General features: G+C 40.2%; 1 protein-coding gene across 4 annotated transcripts in view; it reads left to right on the plus strand.

The window, feature by feature from the left end:
- The window catches only part of EDA2R (ectodysplasin A2 receptor), an 83,647-nt gene extending 69,633 nt beyond the window's left edge, over nt 1–14,014 (plus strand). The window contains exons 2-7 of one of the 4 annotated variants that reach the window (XM_061137270.1): nt 8,174–8,352; nt 8,908–8,993; nt 10,577–10,747; nt 10,903–10,926; nt 13,427–13,459; nt 13,638–14,014. In XM_061137270.1, the coding sequence (XP_060993253.1) occupies nt 8,174–8,352; nt 8,908–8,993; nt 10,577–10,747; nt 10,903–10,926; nt 13,427–13,459; nt 13,638–14,014 (870 nt within the window). The remainder of the gene's footprint in view (nt 1–8,173; nt 8,353–8,907; nt 8,994–10,576; nt 10,748–10,902; nt 10,927–13,426; nt 13,460–13,637) is intronic. The other 3 variants (XM_061137271.1, XM_061137272.1, XM_061137273.1) reach the window with 3 other exon arrangements.
- The last annotated feature ends 3,363 nt before the right edge of the window (nt 14,015–17,377 follow it).

Here is a 17,377-nt window from a genome sequence, read left to right on the forward strand (position 1 = left end):
CAAAGTAAATCAGTTATACATATACATATATCCCCTTTTTTTTTCTTTTTTTTATTATTTTATTTATTTTTTCAGTGGGTTTTGTCATACATTGACATGAATCAGCAATAGATTTACACATATTCCCCATCCCGATCCCCCCTCCCACCTCCCTCTCCCATATATCCCCTTTTGTTAGATTATTTCCCCATATAGGCCATTACAGAATATTGAATAGAGTTACCTGTGCTATACAGTTGGTCCTCATTAGTTATTTCATATATTACATAATAAATTTTAACAATGTAGTTTGAATTGATACCAGCTTATTGATAACTTCAATAGGATACAAAAACTGCTCTCGTACAGTTTGATATCACCTTCCTTTGTGCTATTTTTGCTTCTTTTGCTTTTTTCTGTTACAAACAAGTGTGCTTTCATTTTAATGTGAAGAATTCCCTTTAGCATTTATTAAAATGCTACTCTAATAGTATCAAACACCTTTAGCTTCTTTTCTTTATCTAGGGATGTTTTAATTTCTCACTCATGTTTTTAAAGTTAGTTCTGTTTTGTTTTTTTAAGTGTGGACCATTTTAAAAGTCTTTATTCAATGTGTTAAATACTGCTTCTGTTTTATGTTTTGATTTTTTGGCCATGTGGCATGTGGGGTCTTAGCTCCCTGACCATGGATCAAGCCCATACCTCCTACATTGGAAGGCGAAGTCTTAACCACTGGACTGGCAAGGAAGCCCTTCTCCCTCATTTTTGGATGATTTTTTTCAGGGTATAACATTCTTGGTTAACAGATTATTTCTTTTATTTATTCTTTAATTTATTTATTTTAATTGGAGGCTAACTACTTTAAAATATTGTAGTGGTTTTTGCCACACATTGACATGAATCAGCCATGGGTGTATATGTGTCCCCCATCATGAACCCCCCTGCCACCTCCCTCCCCATCCCATTCCTCAGGGTCATCCCAGTTCACCGGCCTTGAGTGCCTAGTCTCATGCATCGAACCTGGACTGGTGATCTATTTCACATATAGTAATATACATGCTTCAATGCTATTCTCTTAAATCATCCCACCCTCACCTTCTCCCACAGACCAAAAGTCTGTTTTTTATCTCTGTGTCTCTTTTGCTGTCTCGCATATAGAGTCATGGTTACCATTTTCTAAATTCCATATATATGCGTTAATATACTGTATTGGTGTTTTTCTTTCTGGCTTACTTCACTCTGCACAATAGACTCCAGTTTCACCCACCTCATTAGAACTGATTAAAATATATTCTTTTTAAAAGCTCAGTAATATTCCATTGTGTATATGTACCACAGATTTCTTATCCATTCATCTGCCAATGGACATCTACATTGCTTCCATGTCCTAGCTATTGTAAATAGTGCTGCAATGAACATTGGGATACACGTGTCTCTTTCAATTCTAGTTTCCTTGGTGTGTATGCCCAGCAGTGGGATTTCTGGGTCATATGGCAGTTCTATTTCCAGTTGCTAAAGGAATCTCCACACTGTTCTCCATAGTGGCTGTACTAGTTTGCATTCCCACCAACAGTGTAAGAGCATCCCCTTTTCTCCACACTCTATCCAGCATTTATTGTTTGTAGACTTTTTGATCACAACCACTCTGACCAGCATGAGATGGTACCTCATTGTGGTTTTGATTTGCATTTCTCTGAGAATGAGTGATGTTGAGCATCTTTTCATGTATCTGTTAGCCATCTGTATGTTTTCTTTGGAGAAATGTCTGTTTAGTTCTTGAGCCCATTTTTTGATTGGGTTGTTTTTGTGGGGTTTTTTTTTTTCTGGTATAGAGCTGCATGAGCTGCTTGTATATTTTTGAGATTAATTCTTTGTCAGTTGCTTCATTTGCTATTATTTTCTCCCATTCTGAAGGCTGTCTTTTCACCTTGCTTATAGTTTCCTTCATTGTGCAGAAGCTTTTAAGTTTCATTAGGTCCCATTTGTTTATTTTTGCTTTTATTTCCATTACTCTGGGAAGTGGATAACAGAGGATCTTGCTGTGATTTATATCAGAAAGTGTTTTGCCTATGTTTTCCTCTAGGAGTGTTATCGTTTCTAGTCTTACGTTTAGATCTTTAATCCAGTTTGAGTTTATTTTTATGTATGGTGTTAGAAAGTGTTTCTAACACTTTCTAGTGTTTCTAGTTTCATTCTTTTACAAGTAGTTGACCAGTTTTCCCAGCACCACTTGTTAAAGAGATTGTCTTTTCTCCATTGCATATTTTTGCCTCTTTTGTCAAAGATAAGGTGTTCATAGGTGCGTGGGTTTATCTCTGGGCTTTCTATTTTGTTCCATTGAACTATATTTCTGTCTTTGTGTCAGTAACATACTGCATTGATGACTGTAGCTTTGTAGAATAGTCTAAAGTCAGGCAGCTTGATTCCTCAAGTTCCATTCTCCTTTCTCAAGGTTGCTTTGGCTATTTGAGGTTTTTGTATTTCCATACAAATTGTGAAATTATTTGTTTTAGTTCTCTGAAAAATACTGTTGGTAGCTAGATAGGGATTGCATTGAATCTATAGATTGCTTTGGCTAATATACTCATTTTCACTATATTGATTCTTCTGATCCATGAACATGGTATATTCCTCCATCTATTTGTGTCATCTTTTATTTCTTTCATCAGTGTTTTATAGTTTTCTATACATAGGTCTTTTGTTTCTTTAGTTTGATTTATTCCTAAGTATTTTATTCTTTTTTTTGCAATGGTGAATGGAATTTTTTCCTTAATTTCTCTTTCTGTTTTCTCATTTTTAGTGTATAGGATTGCATTCCTATACACTAGCAGTTTTTTTCTGTTGAGACTTAAGTATGTCATCTTATTGCCTTCAAGCGCCCACAGATTCTGAAAAGATATCAACGTTGAATTTATTGAGGATCCCTTGTACTAGATAAATTGTTTCTCTCCTTCTGCTTCAGGATTTTCATTTTGTCTTTGACTATCTACATCTTGTTTATGTCTCAATATGGATCTTTTTGAGTTTTTCCAACTTGATATTTGTTGAGCATGGTGAATGTGTTATTCATGTCTTTTCTCAATCTTGAGAAATTTCAGCCATTATTTGTTCAAATTTTTTTTTCGGATTTTCTCTCTCTCTCTCTTACTTCCGGGCCTCCCATAATGTGTATATTGGCCCACTTGATGGTGTCTCTCAGGTTTTGTTTGCCTTTTTCCTTATTTTTAAATTTGTGCTCCTCCGACTTTATACTTTCAACTGTAACGTTTTAGGTTTGCTCATTTATTCTTAAACCTTCTCAGATCAGCTGTTGCACTCTTCTAATGAATTTTTTATTTCCGCTATTTTACTTTTCAATTATAGCATTTCTGTTTTGTTCCTTTTTACAATTTTTCTTTATTGATAGTCCCATTTTGTTCATACATTTATTTCCTTATATTCTTTAATTCTTTGTCTCTGTTTTTCCATGGTTTTCTTTGAACACATTTAAGAAAGTACTTTTCTGCCTTTGTCTAGTAAGTCTGATGTCTGGACTTCCTCAGGAACAGTTTATGTCAATTTTATTTGTTACTTTAACTGGGTCAGACATTCCTGTTTCTTTTTATGCCTTGTGTTTTTGTTGTCATTGTTAAAAACTGGTCACTGTTTTAATTATAATGTGGTAAATCTGGAAATCAGATTATCCCCCTTCCCCATTGTTAACTGTTTTCAGTTGTTACATTATTTGATGCTGGCTATAGTAGTCCATTTGTTTAGGAGTTTTAACCATACCATCAGGTAGCAAGATAGGCATGAGCAATGAGGGGTGGTCTAGCTGAAAAGGATGCCAGCTGATCCCTAAATCCTACCCCAGACATGCCACAGAACAGCCAAGGAGAGCTCACACATATACAAAATAACCACAGAGACCTTTCCAACTCCAGTGTATGCTCCCTAGGCACACAGTGTATACAAACTAACCATAGGGCTTCTCCAGGTCTGGCACATGCCCCGTTGATACACAGCTGTGACCTTAGGCAGCTGGGAACCTATTCAGTTCAGTTCAGTTCAGTTGCTCAGTCATGCCCGACTCTTTGCGACCCCATGAATCGCAGCACACCAGGCCTCCCTGTCCATCACCAACTCCCGGAGTTTACTCAAACTCATGTCCATTGAGTCAGTGATGCCATCCAGCCATCTCATCCTCTGTTGTCCCCTTCTCCTCCTGCCCCCAATCCCTCCCAGCATCAGGGTCTTTTTCAATGAGTCTTTTCCAAAGAGCAATATACAGCTCTTTGCATGAGGTGGCCAAAGTATTGGAATTTCAGCTTCAGCATCACTCCTTCCAATGAACACCCAGGACTGACCTCCTTTAGGATGGACTGGTTGGATCCCCTTGCAATCCAAGGGACTCTCAAGAGTCTTCTCCAACACCACAGTTCAAAATCATCCATTTTTCGGCACTCAGCTTTCTTCACAGTCCAACTCTCACATCCATACATGACCACTGGAAAGTAACCATAGCCTTGACTAGACGGACCTTTGTTGGCAAAGTAATGTCTCAGCTTTTTAATATGCTATCTAGGTTAGTCATAACTTTCCTTCCAAGGAGCAAGCATCTTTTAATTTCATGGCTGCAACCACCATCTGCAGTGTTGGAGCCCAAAAAATAAAGTCAGCCACTGTTTCCACTGCTTCTCCATCTGTTTGCCATGAAGTGATGGGACCAGATGCCATGATCTTAGTTTTCTGAATGTTGAGTTTTAAGCCAACTTTTCCACTTTCTTTCACTTTCTTCAAGAGGCTTTTTAGTTCCTCTTCACTTTCTGCCATAAGGGTGGTGTCATCTGCATATCTGAGGTTATTGATATTTCTCCTGGCTATCTTGGTTCCAGCTTGTGCTTCATCCAGCCCAGCGTTTCTCATGATGTACTCTGCATATAAGTTAAATAATCAGGTTGACAATATACAGCCTTGACGTACTCCTTTTCCTATTTGGAACCAATCTGTTGTTCCATGTCCAGTTCTAACAAATTAAGGGTTCATAAATACTCTATACATACATGTGCCATGTGTTTAGTTGCTTAGTCATGTCTGACTCTTTGTGACCCTATGGACTGTAGCCCACCAGACACCTCTGTCCATGGGGATTCGCCAGGCAAGAATACTGGAGTGGGTTGCCATGCCATCCTCCAGGGGATCTTCCCAACCCAGGGATCAAACCCAGGTCTCCTGCATTGCAGGCATACATGCGTCTTATTATAGCAGACTGAGTTATGGGAAAGATATGCACAATAGAACCTGTTGGTATGTAACTTACAATTATCAATCAAAATTCTCAGTTCATGCCCATCTAAATAAATATGTAAACACCCCGCCATTAAAATCTCTGATACTTCATCATTCCTGGTCCAGTGCCTCTCTTGGCTTGGCCTACCTCTCCCTTGAGGTGTTGTTTCTGATCTTTCCTTAATAAACTTGATTTTGCCACAGGTAAGAGCTCATATTCTTCTTTGTGTCCTCAACAAAGACTGAGGCCCATGGGGGAGGTTCCCCTTGGACCCTCTCCCTACCCAGTAACAAAACTATTTGCACAAAAGCTATATTTCTTGTTATATGTGATCACTGAAATCTGTATTCATTTAGATCATATTCAGCTAATATTTTAACAGGAATTTCCTTGAATGCCAGCAGTTAAAAGCAAGCAACAACAATAACAACCCAAAACCCCCACATATCTCACCCAGGCTTTGCAGATCGGCTCTGTGCTGAAGCACTCCTTCAACACTTAGCCAAACTGGCACTTAGCCTGTAGGTCAGTCTTACATGTAAGCTTTGGGTTTTTTCCACTTTTTTCTAATCATGTATCTTGCCATAGACATGCTGCTACATTTTTAAACTACCCCTCCAAATATAGTGGTGCTTTTGAATGTCCTAATTTCCCAAATAATCTTCTCCAGCTTTCTCTTAGGCAGTCTATTATATGTCTCCACTCATAATTTCTTTCCCCAGGCATCTCTGGCTTATTGCTTTGCTTTGAAAATATTTTAAACACAACACAGATAATCATGATAGTATGATCACTCACCTGGAGCCAGGCATCCTGGACTGCGAAGTCAAGTGGGTCTTATGAAGCATTACTGCAAACAAAACTAGTGGAGGTGATGGAATTCAGTTGAGCTATTTAAAATCCTAAAATATGATGCTGTGAAAGTGCTTCACTCAATATGCCAGCAAATATGGAAAACTCAGCAGTGGCCAAGGGACTGGAAAAGGTCAGTTTTCATTCCAATCCCAAAGAAAGACAATGCCAAAGAATGCTCAAACCACCACACAATTACACTCATCTCACATGTTAGTGAAGTAATGCTCAAAATTCTCCAAGCCAGGCTTCAACAGTATGTGAACTGTGAAATTCCAGATGTTCAAGCTGGTTTTAGAAAAGGCAGGGGAACCAGAGATCAAGTTGCCAATATCTGCTGGATCATCGAAAAAGCAAGCAAGTCCCAGAAATATATATATTTCTGCTTTATTGACTGTGCCAAAGCCTTTGACTGTGGGGAGCACAACAAAATGTGGAAAATTCTTAAAGAGACAGGAATATCAAACCTCCTGACCTGCCTCTTGAGAAATCTGCATGCAGGTCAGGAAGCAACAGTTAGAACTGGACATGGAGCAACGGACTGGTTCCAAATAAGGAAAGGAGTATGTCAAGGCTGAATATTGTCACCCTGCTTATTTAACTTATATGCAGAGTACATCATGAGAAAAGCAGGGCTGGATGAAGCACAAGCTGGAATCAAGATTGCCGGGAGAAATATCAATAACCTCTGGTATGCAAATGACACCACCCTTATGGGCAGAAAGTGAAGAGGAACTAAAAAGCCTCTTGAAAAAAAGTGAAAGAAAGTGGAAAAGTTGGCTTAAAACTCAACATTCAGAAAACTAAGATCATGGCATCTGGTCCCATCACTTCATGGCAAATAGATGGAGAAACAGTGGAAATAGTGACAGACTTTATCTTTTGGGGCTCCAAAATCACTGCAGATGGTGACTGTAGCCATGAAATTAAAAGACACTTGCTCCTTGGAAGAAAAGTTATGACCAACCTAGATAGCATGTTAAAAATCCGAGACATTACTTTGCCAACAAAGGTCCGTCTAGTCAAAGCTATGGTTTTTCCAGTAGTCATGTATAGAGGTGAGAGTTGGACTATAAAGAAAGCTGAGTGCTGAAGAATTGATGCTTTTGAACTATGGTGTTGGAGAGGACTCTTGAGAGTCCCTTGGACTGCAAGGAGATCCAACCCGTCCATCCTAAAGGAAATCAGTCCTGAATATTCATTGGAAGGACTGATGCTGAAGCTTAAACTCCAATACTCTGGCCACCTGATGGGAAGAACTGACTCATTGGAAAAGATCCTGTTGCTGGGAAAGACTGAAGGCAGGAGAAGAAGGGGATGACAGAGGATGAGATGGTTGGATGGCACCACCGACTCAATGGACATGAGTTTGAGTAAACTCCGGGAGTTGGTGATGGACGGGGAGGCCTGGCGTGCTGCAGTACATGGGGTCGCAAAGAGTCGGACATGACTGAGCAAGTGAACTGTGCTGAACTGACCTAGCCTATGATGATTGATATAAATACCTAGCTTTAGTACATGCTCTGCACTCTGATATTTGGTGTCATTATTTTATTTTATCTTATTTCAACTTTCAATACTGGTTGAAACCTTTTATTTTTATTTTTTTATTATTATTATTTTTTTTTATTAGTTGGAGGCCAATCACTTCACAACATTTCAGTGGGTTTTGTCATACATTGATATGAATCAGCCATGGATTTACACGTATTCCCCATCCCGATCCCCCCTCCCACCTCCCTCTCCACCCGATTCCCCCGGGTCCTCCCAGTGCACCAGGCTGGAGCACTTGTCTCATGCATCCCACCTGGGCTGGTGATCTGTTTCACCATAGATAGTATACATGCTGTTCTTTTGAAAGATCCCACCCTCACATTCTCCCACAGAGTTCAAAAGTCTGTTCTGTATTTCTGTGTCTCTTTTTCTGTTTTGCATATAGGGTTAAATGTCATGATTCAGTAATGGGTTGCAACTTGCAGTGTGCAAAATGTTGCTATATGCAGAGTCCACTAGTCCCATAGCTAATCCTCTCTCAAAATCTCTGTGATGTTAGTAACTCACATTTCTCTACAGGATTGTGGTTATGGAGAGGGTGGAGATGCATACTGCACAGCCTGCCCTCCTCGCAGATACAAAAGCAGCTGGGGACACCATAGATGTCAGACTTGCATCACCTGTGCTGTCATCAATCGTATCCAGAAGGCCAATTGTACAGCTACCTCTAATGCCATCTGTGGGAACTGTCTGCCCAGGTGAGCCTTCTGTATGAGGTCAAGCTCTTCTGGTCCTTCTCTAGACCTTGGAGGTCTCACTGACCCTTACCTCTCAGAGCCTAATTGAAGTTTTCTAACTGTCCATATAATGATGAGGTTAAGCTCCCATGTGGGCAAAACAGTACCTTCTCAAGATCCTCCTATAAAGTGCCTAGCACACAGTCAGTTATAGATGAGTTGTAAACAGCTTTTTTTTATCATGCCTGCATACTTTGCTCAGATCCAAGTTTCAAGGTAAATCTCACTGTAGATCTAAAAGAGACTGGGAAGCAGTTGGTATCAAAGCAGTGTTTCCTTCTCTTGTGAGACTAGTTCCTCTTTTGGCTATAGGGTTTGGTGAATGGGGGAAGAGGTGAGGAGTCTGGGATTCTAAGTCAGAAACAGACATAGAGGCAGAGAACTCAAAAGGAGTCAGAATGAGAGATGGCATCCTAGAGGGCAAGACTCTTAGAACCTGCCTATGGTTCAAGACAGACCAATCCAAGTACATTGCTTGTTTGACCACCTTGCCATTTCTTATTGTTCTGACCACAGATTCTACCAAAAGACACGTATTGGAGGCCTACAAGATCAAGAATGTATCCCGTGCACAAAGCAGACACCCTCCTCTGAAGTTCAGTGTGTGTATCCAGTTCTCTTCTCCCCTTTCTTCCCCAATCCATAGGATGACAGCAAAATGGGGTAGTAAAGTCTTCCCCTAACCTCTCCTCCTCCTTCCTATAGGGTTTATTGGCAAGGGAATCTGATACATTTGAATAATAGTTTCACAATATATTTTCTGTGTAACCTTCTAAAAATCATTGTAACTCATTGAACTTCATTTCCCTTATCTGAAAAAAAATGTAAGTCATGAAAATTGTTGTTCCTCATACCTTGTGGGATGCTGTCTATTTCTAATGAAATAATAGGTTAGAAGCACTTTATAAATTATAACATTTGTACAATTGTGGATTATTTATTTGAAGTTTATAGGAGTCCCTAATGGTTAGGACTGGTAACAGGCTGAAGTACTAGGTTCTAGTCTGTACCCATATCACTATCCATTTATATGTCTAGAATTTTTGTCTATCTACTGTCTATATGTCAACTCACATTTTTTGAGTGATATCTTCTTAAAACATGAAGTATTTCAAACATGTAAAAATATTTTAAATGCAGAAAAATATAAAAAATAAAAATGTTCAATTATACAGTATCAGTAATTAATAAATCTTAAAATCATACATATTTGCTTCAGATATTTTTTAAAATGAAGATTCCACAGGTTAAACAGAGCTCATTTTTCTGTCCTTTCTGAGTTTCATTCTCTCTTTACCTCCCCAGAGGCAACCAGTAACATGAAATTGTGTATATCTTGTTGGTAGGATATACTACAATAACAAGCTCCCAAATCTCAGTGGTTTAATATAATAAAAGTTTGCTTTTTGCTATGCAAAGGTCTTCTTCCATCTTGTGACTATACCATCAAATCATGTGGCTTCCAGGTTGGTGGGACAGTGTAAGAGATAGAGGAGACAGACATATTAGCTGTTAACTATTTCAGCCTGCAGGTAACATATATTACTTCCACTCACAGTTCATTGGCCAGAATTACTCTGATGGCCTTACTACAAGGGTATATGGGAAATGTAGAGAAGCATGTGGAATACTGGTGAGCATTATGACTCTGCCATACTCTCCAACCATATTTTGATACATATAAATACATACATATATATATATATTCATAGGCAATATATGCTATTTTTTTAATTTTTGTAATATTTTGCTTAAATGATATCAAACTATATATTCTCCAATTTACTTTTCCCCTCTGGATTATTTATATTGAACCATATAAGTCTTTTATTTTAAATGCTATATAATATCACATTATAGAATTATATCATGATTTATTTATCCTGTGCCCTGATGAACATTTTAGTTTGTTTCTATTTTTCTAGGTTATATAACTAGATGTGACATGGAAAGACCATAGGATATGTGAATCTTCAAGTAGCTATACGAATTTATACCATATCAGCAATATATTCGAGTCCCTCCACTTTGTTCTTTGCTCTACAAAGGAGTAGAACCAATTTATCAGCCCTAATTGAGGAACACCCTAGGGAGAAGGTGATGGCTTGAGGAAGTCCAGACCCAGTGTCAGGATGACTATTGACTGCTTATAGTGACTGACCTCCCCCACTTTCTTGTCTCACAGGTGCCTTCCAGCTGAGCTTAGTGAAGGCAGATGTACCCACAGTATCCCCTCAGGAGGCCACACTTGTTGCACTGGTGAGCAGTCTGCTCGTGGTGTTTACCCTGGCCTTCCTGGGGCTCTTCTTCCTCTACTGCAAGCAGTTCTTCAACAGACATTGCCAGCGTGGTAAGGGTAGCTGCTTCACATATTACATGAATCAGGAACAAGTTTCTGACTAGCTGAATAGAGGAAATTTTCTGAGATTGAGAGTTAATGGACTTTCCCTACAGTGATGAAAAGCCTCAAAGGTAGACTATCTGAGGGTAGCAATGGGCACAAGACTTCAGAGATAATTGAGGGTGACCCTGTGTGTTTATGGGACCTGGTTCATTAAGGTACAGGAGTTCATAAAGGACTACAACACTAGGAAAACACTTGAGAAAGTCATCTGGGGACCTAGGTTCTAAATCTACCTCTAAATCACTGTGTAATTTCAGATGTCATCTAGCTTCTTTCTCCTTAATATTTAAATCTTTCTCCTTAACCTTTAAAATGATAGAGTTAATTTCTAGGTTCTTTTCTAACTAGTCATTTCTACAAATAGGTGTAGATTCTGGAGCAGGAAAGGAGGGAGGCTGGCTGGAATGAGACATGACTGTAATAAAAGTGAGTGAGGTCTCAGGCAACGGTTATCAGTATAGTGATATATCAGATGTGAGTAACAGAGTCCAGTGTCCAGAAGAATTGACAAAATTAGACATTTTTTCTCAGACAGTAATGATACCCAAAGAGGTCTGGCCCAGCCCATAAGAGATTTAAAGTTAGGAATAACATCATGATCTGTGTTCAGCACAAGTCCAGCCATTAACCAAGAATGTGGGACACAAAGTCCAGGTCACTGAGGGAAAATATGGGGGAGGTGGGATGGTGACTGGCCAAAACCAAACAAGGGGTTAAATTTTTAATCAAGAGTACTGAGGTTTGGTGTACCCTCAGTGCCCTCAAGGGAGCTGAGAGCTAAACAGAAACACCAAAATAAGAACCCAGGCTAGTAAATGGAGTTGACTTAATAAGGGAAGATACATTCTAATAGATACACAGATGCTTAGAATTCCTCATCAGTCTACTGGATATTGGATCCAAAGCAACACAACTTTTTTCAACCTCTCTATGTAAAGATCCTGCTTATATAGACCTGCCTTTTACAGGTTCAGATCTAGGACCTGCTATATGATTTTCAAAAAGCCTAGCAGATACGTTTGACTCTACCACTTAAGTGGAGATAAATCTAAAATTTCAAGGGATGTAGGGCACAAGGGGAACACTATTATCCCTTTGTGGTTTAGTCATTAAGTCGTGTCCGACTCTTGCGATCCCATGGACTGTAGCCTGCCAGGTTCCTCTGTCCATGGGATTCTCCAAGAAAGAATACTGGAGTGGGTTGCCATTTCCTTCTTATCCCTTTATGACCCTTCCAAAACTCTGGTTCTCTCACCTCTACTCTCTGATGTCTCCCGGAACATTGTGGCTCAGGGTGAACCATCTTGTCTCTGACTTTGGAGGCCAGTTTCTCAGATAAGAGCAGTTGACCCATCTCTGGGCATGGGCAATGAAACATTTTGGCTCCAGGGCCCAGAAGGAAGAAGATGAAGCAACATTTGAGAGCCACTTGTTTCCCTCCCCCTGCCTTAGGAGAGGAGAAATGGGTAACCTTTCTCGGCACCTCCTGTCTTCAAAATAATAATGCAGTACCCTTCTCTGAGGATACGAGGGCAGATAGCTCCCTCATGGTCTCCATAGGGGAAAAAGGGTAAGACATTTTCTCATTTGGGGAAGGTGTTTATCAGAAGTCACTGACTTATATGCATACTGGGCTTGTATGGGTGAGATTAATATGTGAATTGGATCCAATATAAGGTACAATAGAGAGGAGTAGGAATTGTGACAAATTGAATAGTTCATCCCCTGTCTAAAGGGAATCTACTACCCAGCTTTAGCTCTTTACTACCATGTAGGAATATTCAATGTTTCAAAACCTTCTGAATTTTCAAGAGAAGCCAAGAATCTAAATCTTTGTATGAAATAGTGTTAAGTTCTAACAATGAGTTGTAATTAAAAGCAACCAATGCCACAGTGCAGGGGTCAAACAAATACACATCCCATAGGCTCTTAATTTGTAACCTGATGTTGAATCAGATTTATGCATGAAAGGCATACTAATTTTCTATCATTTCTATAATAAATTACTACAAAGTTAATAGCTTAAAATAACACTCATTTATTATCTTACCCTTTCCATAGATCAGAAGCTTTGTAAGCTTGGCTGGATCTTCACTTAGAGTCTAACGAGGCTGAAATCAAGGTGTTGCCAAGGCTTTATCCCTTTCTGGAGGCTTCAGAAGATAATCTACTTTCCCGAATCATTCAGAAAGATAGAAGAATTCAGTTCCTTGCAGTTATAGGACTGAGGTCCCATTTCCTTGCTGAGGGCCAGTCCCAGTTTCTATATACCACCTGCTCTTTGGCTTATGACCCCTTCCCATTTTCAAAACTAGCAATGGTGGTCAAAAGCTTTTCATCTCGCATATCTGATACTCTCTCTGACTCTTCTTACTCCGTATTCCCTTTATAGGGACACATGTGATTACATTGGGCCCACTTGGGTAATCCAGGATAATCTACCTGTTTAAGGTCCATAATCTTAATTCCACCTGCAAAGTGCTTTTTGCCATATAACACAAAATATACACGGGAATAGCACCAGGAAATAAAGCTCATTGCCAGATCTATAGTGGAGATTGTTAAACTCCTGCTTCCCACAAAGGATTCTCTTTCTCTGGAGAAATTGATTCTTTTTCCCTGATCCACCAGCAGGTAGCCTCAATCTGATACCCCAATGTAAACGTGTTTCTCAACTTTGTCATCTCAGCCTGGTGCTATGTGCTCTGATTCCCAGGGATGGGAAGGAGTGCACTAGTTCCCAGATATTTCCCAATTTTGTGCTCAGGGCCAGCTGCTCCACTGAGAAGAGCCCCTACTTTTGGCTTCCTCTGACCCAGTGGCTTTCTGTTTCAAATTTCAGGAAGTTCGCTTCAGTATGAGGCTGGCGAGACAGCAGAGGAGGAATCTCTCTTCCCCATACCACCTGGCCAGAAGACCAGCCCTGAGTCCCCACTGAGTGAAAGCATATTTGAGACCCAGCCACTTAATTCCATCCTAGATGACAACAGCAGCTCAACTCATGGCTTCCCCATACAAGAATCTTTTACCTTGGCCTCCTGTGCCTCAGAGAGCCACTCCCACTGGGTCCACACTCCCATTGAATGCACAGAGCTGGACCTGCGAAAGTTTTCCAGTTCTGCTTCCTATACTGGAGCTGAGACGTTAGCAGGAAATGCAGCTGAAAGCTCTGGAGACAGGCCGGAGCTCACTGTGCTCTTTGAAGTCCTCAGCCCTTAACTCTACTGAGGTGAGCTGGAAAGGTAAGACAGAAAGACCAGAAACTGGTGACCATCCCCAGAAGAATTATCCCCTGGAGTTCAGTAGGGCTAGGGGTAGAGGAACAGCAAACTAAGAACACTGGTAGATAGAGGGACAACAATGGTAATGCTAATTATTTTGAGCCAGTCAGTCATACATCAGATCTGGGCCTATAGTTGTCAAGTAACTAGCCAGGTTGACATAATAACAATTTCTATATCCTGGCCTTTTGAAAACTTTCTTGGGGCCCCACTGTCTAATAGTTATATTCAGTTATCTCCCATCATGTGTTCAATCAGCAAGGTACAATGGGAAAATACACAAATCTCAGTATCTGGCAGTCCTATATTTCAAATCTACCTCCATTCCTTAATAGCTGTGTGAACCTTGTATAAATTCCTTCACCTCTCTGAGCCTCAGGTTCTTAATCTGTGAAAAATAAGAAATACTATTCACCTTATAGTGTGAGAGGTTAGTGAGAAATGGCATGTGCGAGTGTCTTTTACAGTGTCTAATTCATTAGAGGTATTTAAACCATGTTAGTTTTTCTTTCCCTTCCTTGCTCCCAGTCACAATTTATATATCCCTACATATACACTACAGTCATCTGGTCTTCATAACATCCCTTTGTGGTAAGCAGTTCAAGGTTTGTTAGCTTCATTTTATAGAGGCAAGACCTGAGACACAGAGAGGAGAAATGATTTGCTCAAAGTTACAGAGCATTTCAGTGGCAGAACTGAACTAGAACCCAGGTTTTGAAGCTCCAATCCAGAGCTTGTCCAATTCAATCAATGTGACTGTTCCATGGCCAATGTTACTTTCTCAAAAGCTTAAGAAAGTAACAAGGGACAGTATGAAGCATGAGAGTGGACTCTTGTTTTTCAACTAACCAACTACTTTCACCACCCATTTCAATATTTCTCCTAAGCTATGATAGTGTCCAGGCTCCCCATTGACTACCCATCCCTATATCTTACCTAAGAAAATGTAAACAATATGTAGGTGAAAGCCAAGACTGCTACTAAGGTCAGTCTAGATACCTTCAAGGTCATATAGTCCAACCTCCCTTCCAAGTCCTTCAATCCATGCTTGAGTCTCTTTTATAATATCCCCACGAAGTGTTGGTGTCATCCTTGATCACATACTTACAATGTCAGAAAGTTCTACTCATCAATGGGTATTGTTGCTATGACTGATGGATTTGAGCTCATTGTAAAGAAAAACTTTCTTTCTCTCTATAGTAACCAACCCTGGGTCCTGCTCTGCTCCTTGGGCCACACAGACCTCATCTGCTTCCTGTGTCATGAGATAGCCCTGAAGAAGTCTAAAGAGAGCATCTCCTGTCTGGAAAGTACCACTTTGGTTCATTTAAAGTATGGGGTACTTAAAACTGAATCCAGTTTCATGTGAAATTGTCTTACCAATGTAGAGTAAGATAGAATTGTCAAGTCATCACCTCAAACAGGTGACGTTTTTCTGCTATTGTACCCTAACCACTGGCCTAAACCATTTTTTGAGGGATGGAGAGAAGAAGCAGATAATGAGATTGCCCCATTGGTTTCTAACTTGCTCTACTCCCTCCCTAGGTCTCTTGGGCTCATGGCAGCCCAGTCATTCTCTCTGGAGTCTCCTGTGTTGTTCTTAAACCACAACAGCAGCAGGGGCATGAGATATGATATCTACAACAGCCTGTACTATACAGACAGAGCACATCCTATCTCATCCTACCAAAGGATTGATTCTTCATCATTTTCCCAAGACTAACCAGCAGCATTTCTTGCTTTCCTATCCTAGCTAGCCTAGAAAGCCAGATTACTCAGTCGTGGGACTACCAGACATGTTCCTAGCTCAGCTTGATTATAGACAAGAGGGGAATAGATGGCAGTGAATGGGGTAGAGTTTTACTGCCTGCCTTTTTGGTCAGGTGAACCTAAAGGAGGAGCCTCTCAGTATCCTATTGATACATTTACCTTGTACTTTAGAGACAAAATCAAACTTTTCCTATTCAGCTACTCTGCACTGCTCCCCTCCCCAGTACACACACACACACACACACACATACACACACCCCTACACACATGTTAGGATAGGCGTGAAACCTCAATTCCCCATACATCTCTTAGACTGCTGTGGCTGTGACAATCACAGAGCTAATCCCTTTGCCCCCTTTCCCCTTACAGGTTTCTTACCTTCTTTAGTGGGGATCTAACTCAGTTTCCTTTAAAATGGTACTTCCTAAAGTTCCTTTTATCTTATTTATCTTCTTTTCTTGCCTCTTTTGTCCCTTCATGGTGCCTGATCTTCTTAAGCCCAAGGTTGAGTCTCTACATCCCCAGGGCCAAACTCAGAGCTCAGAGCATTTTTAGGGTGATTGTGAAGTCCCTGAGCTCTAGGGGGACACTTAAGACCTTAGGTTTTTGTTCAAGCCTGCCCCAGGGCCTCTCAGGAAACATTGGTGCTCTTAGTTTAGAGAAAAACCAATCAATTGCTAAGCCATCAAGACCAGTTTCACACGCTTCTTAAAATAAAGTAGAACTTCTCCCTCCATGGCTGATACTACATGGTAGATTGGAACATCGAGGCTCAGGTGTAGGCACCATGTACTGATTTTAAGTCTCCCTTATGTCCATAATAGGATAATTAGGCTGACATCTACTCCCTTACATAGATCACATTTTGAAATAAAAATTGCCCAGATGAATAGAGCAATTATTTTATTTGATTGGTATTAATAGCAGCCTATATAGTCCAGCATACCCAGAAAAGAGCTATAGAAAATAGATCTTAGTGACCTGGATAACCATGATGGTGTGGTCACTCACTCAGAGCCAGTATGAAGTATGGAGTATGGAGTATGAAGTTAAGTGGACCCTAGGAAGCACTGCTGTCAATAAAGCTAGTGGAGGTGATGGAATTCCAGCAGAGCTATTTAAATTCCTAAAAGATAATGCTATCAAAGTGATTCACTCAATATGTCAGCAAATTTGGAAAACCCAGCAGTGGCCACAGGACTGGAAAAGGTCAATCCTCATCCAAATTCCCAAGACGGGCAGTACAAAAAATGTTAAAACCACCAGACAGTTGCACTCATCTCCCATGCTAGTAAGGTTATGTTCAAAATCCTGCATGCTAGGCTTCAGCATTACATTAACTGAGAAATTCCAGATGTCCAAGCTGAGTTTAGAAAAGGCAGAGGAACCGGAGACCAAATTGCCAACATTCACTGGATCATAGAGAAAGCAAGGGAATTCCAGAAAAACATCTGCCTCTGTTTCATCTACTATACTAAAGCCTTTGACGACTGTGTGGATCATAACAAACTGTGGAAAGCTCTTAGAGAGA

The sequence above is a fragment of the Dama dama genome, chromosome X (genome assembly GCF_033118175.1).
Source record: "Dama dama isolate Ldn47 chromosome X, ASM3311817v1, whole genome shotgun sequence".
In the NCBI taxonomy this organism is placed as follows: domain Eukaryota; kingdom Metazoa; phylum Chordata; class Mammalia; order Artiodactyla; family Cervidae; genus Dama; species Dama dama.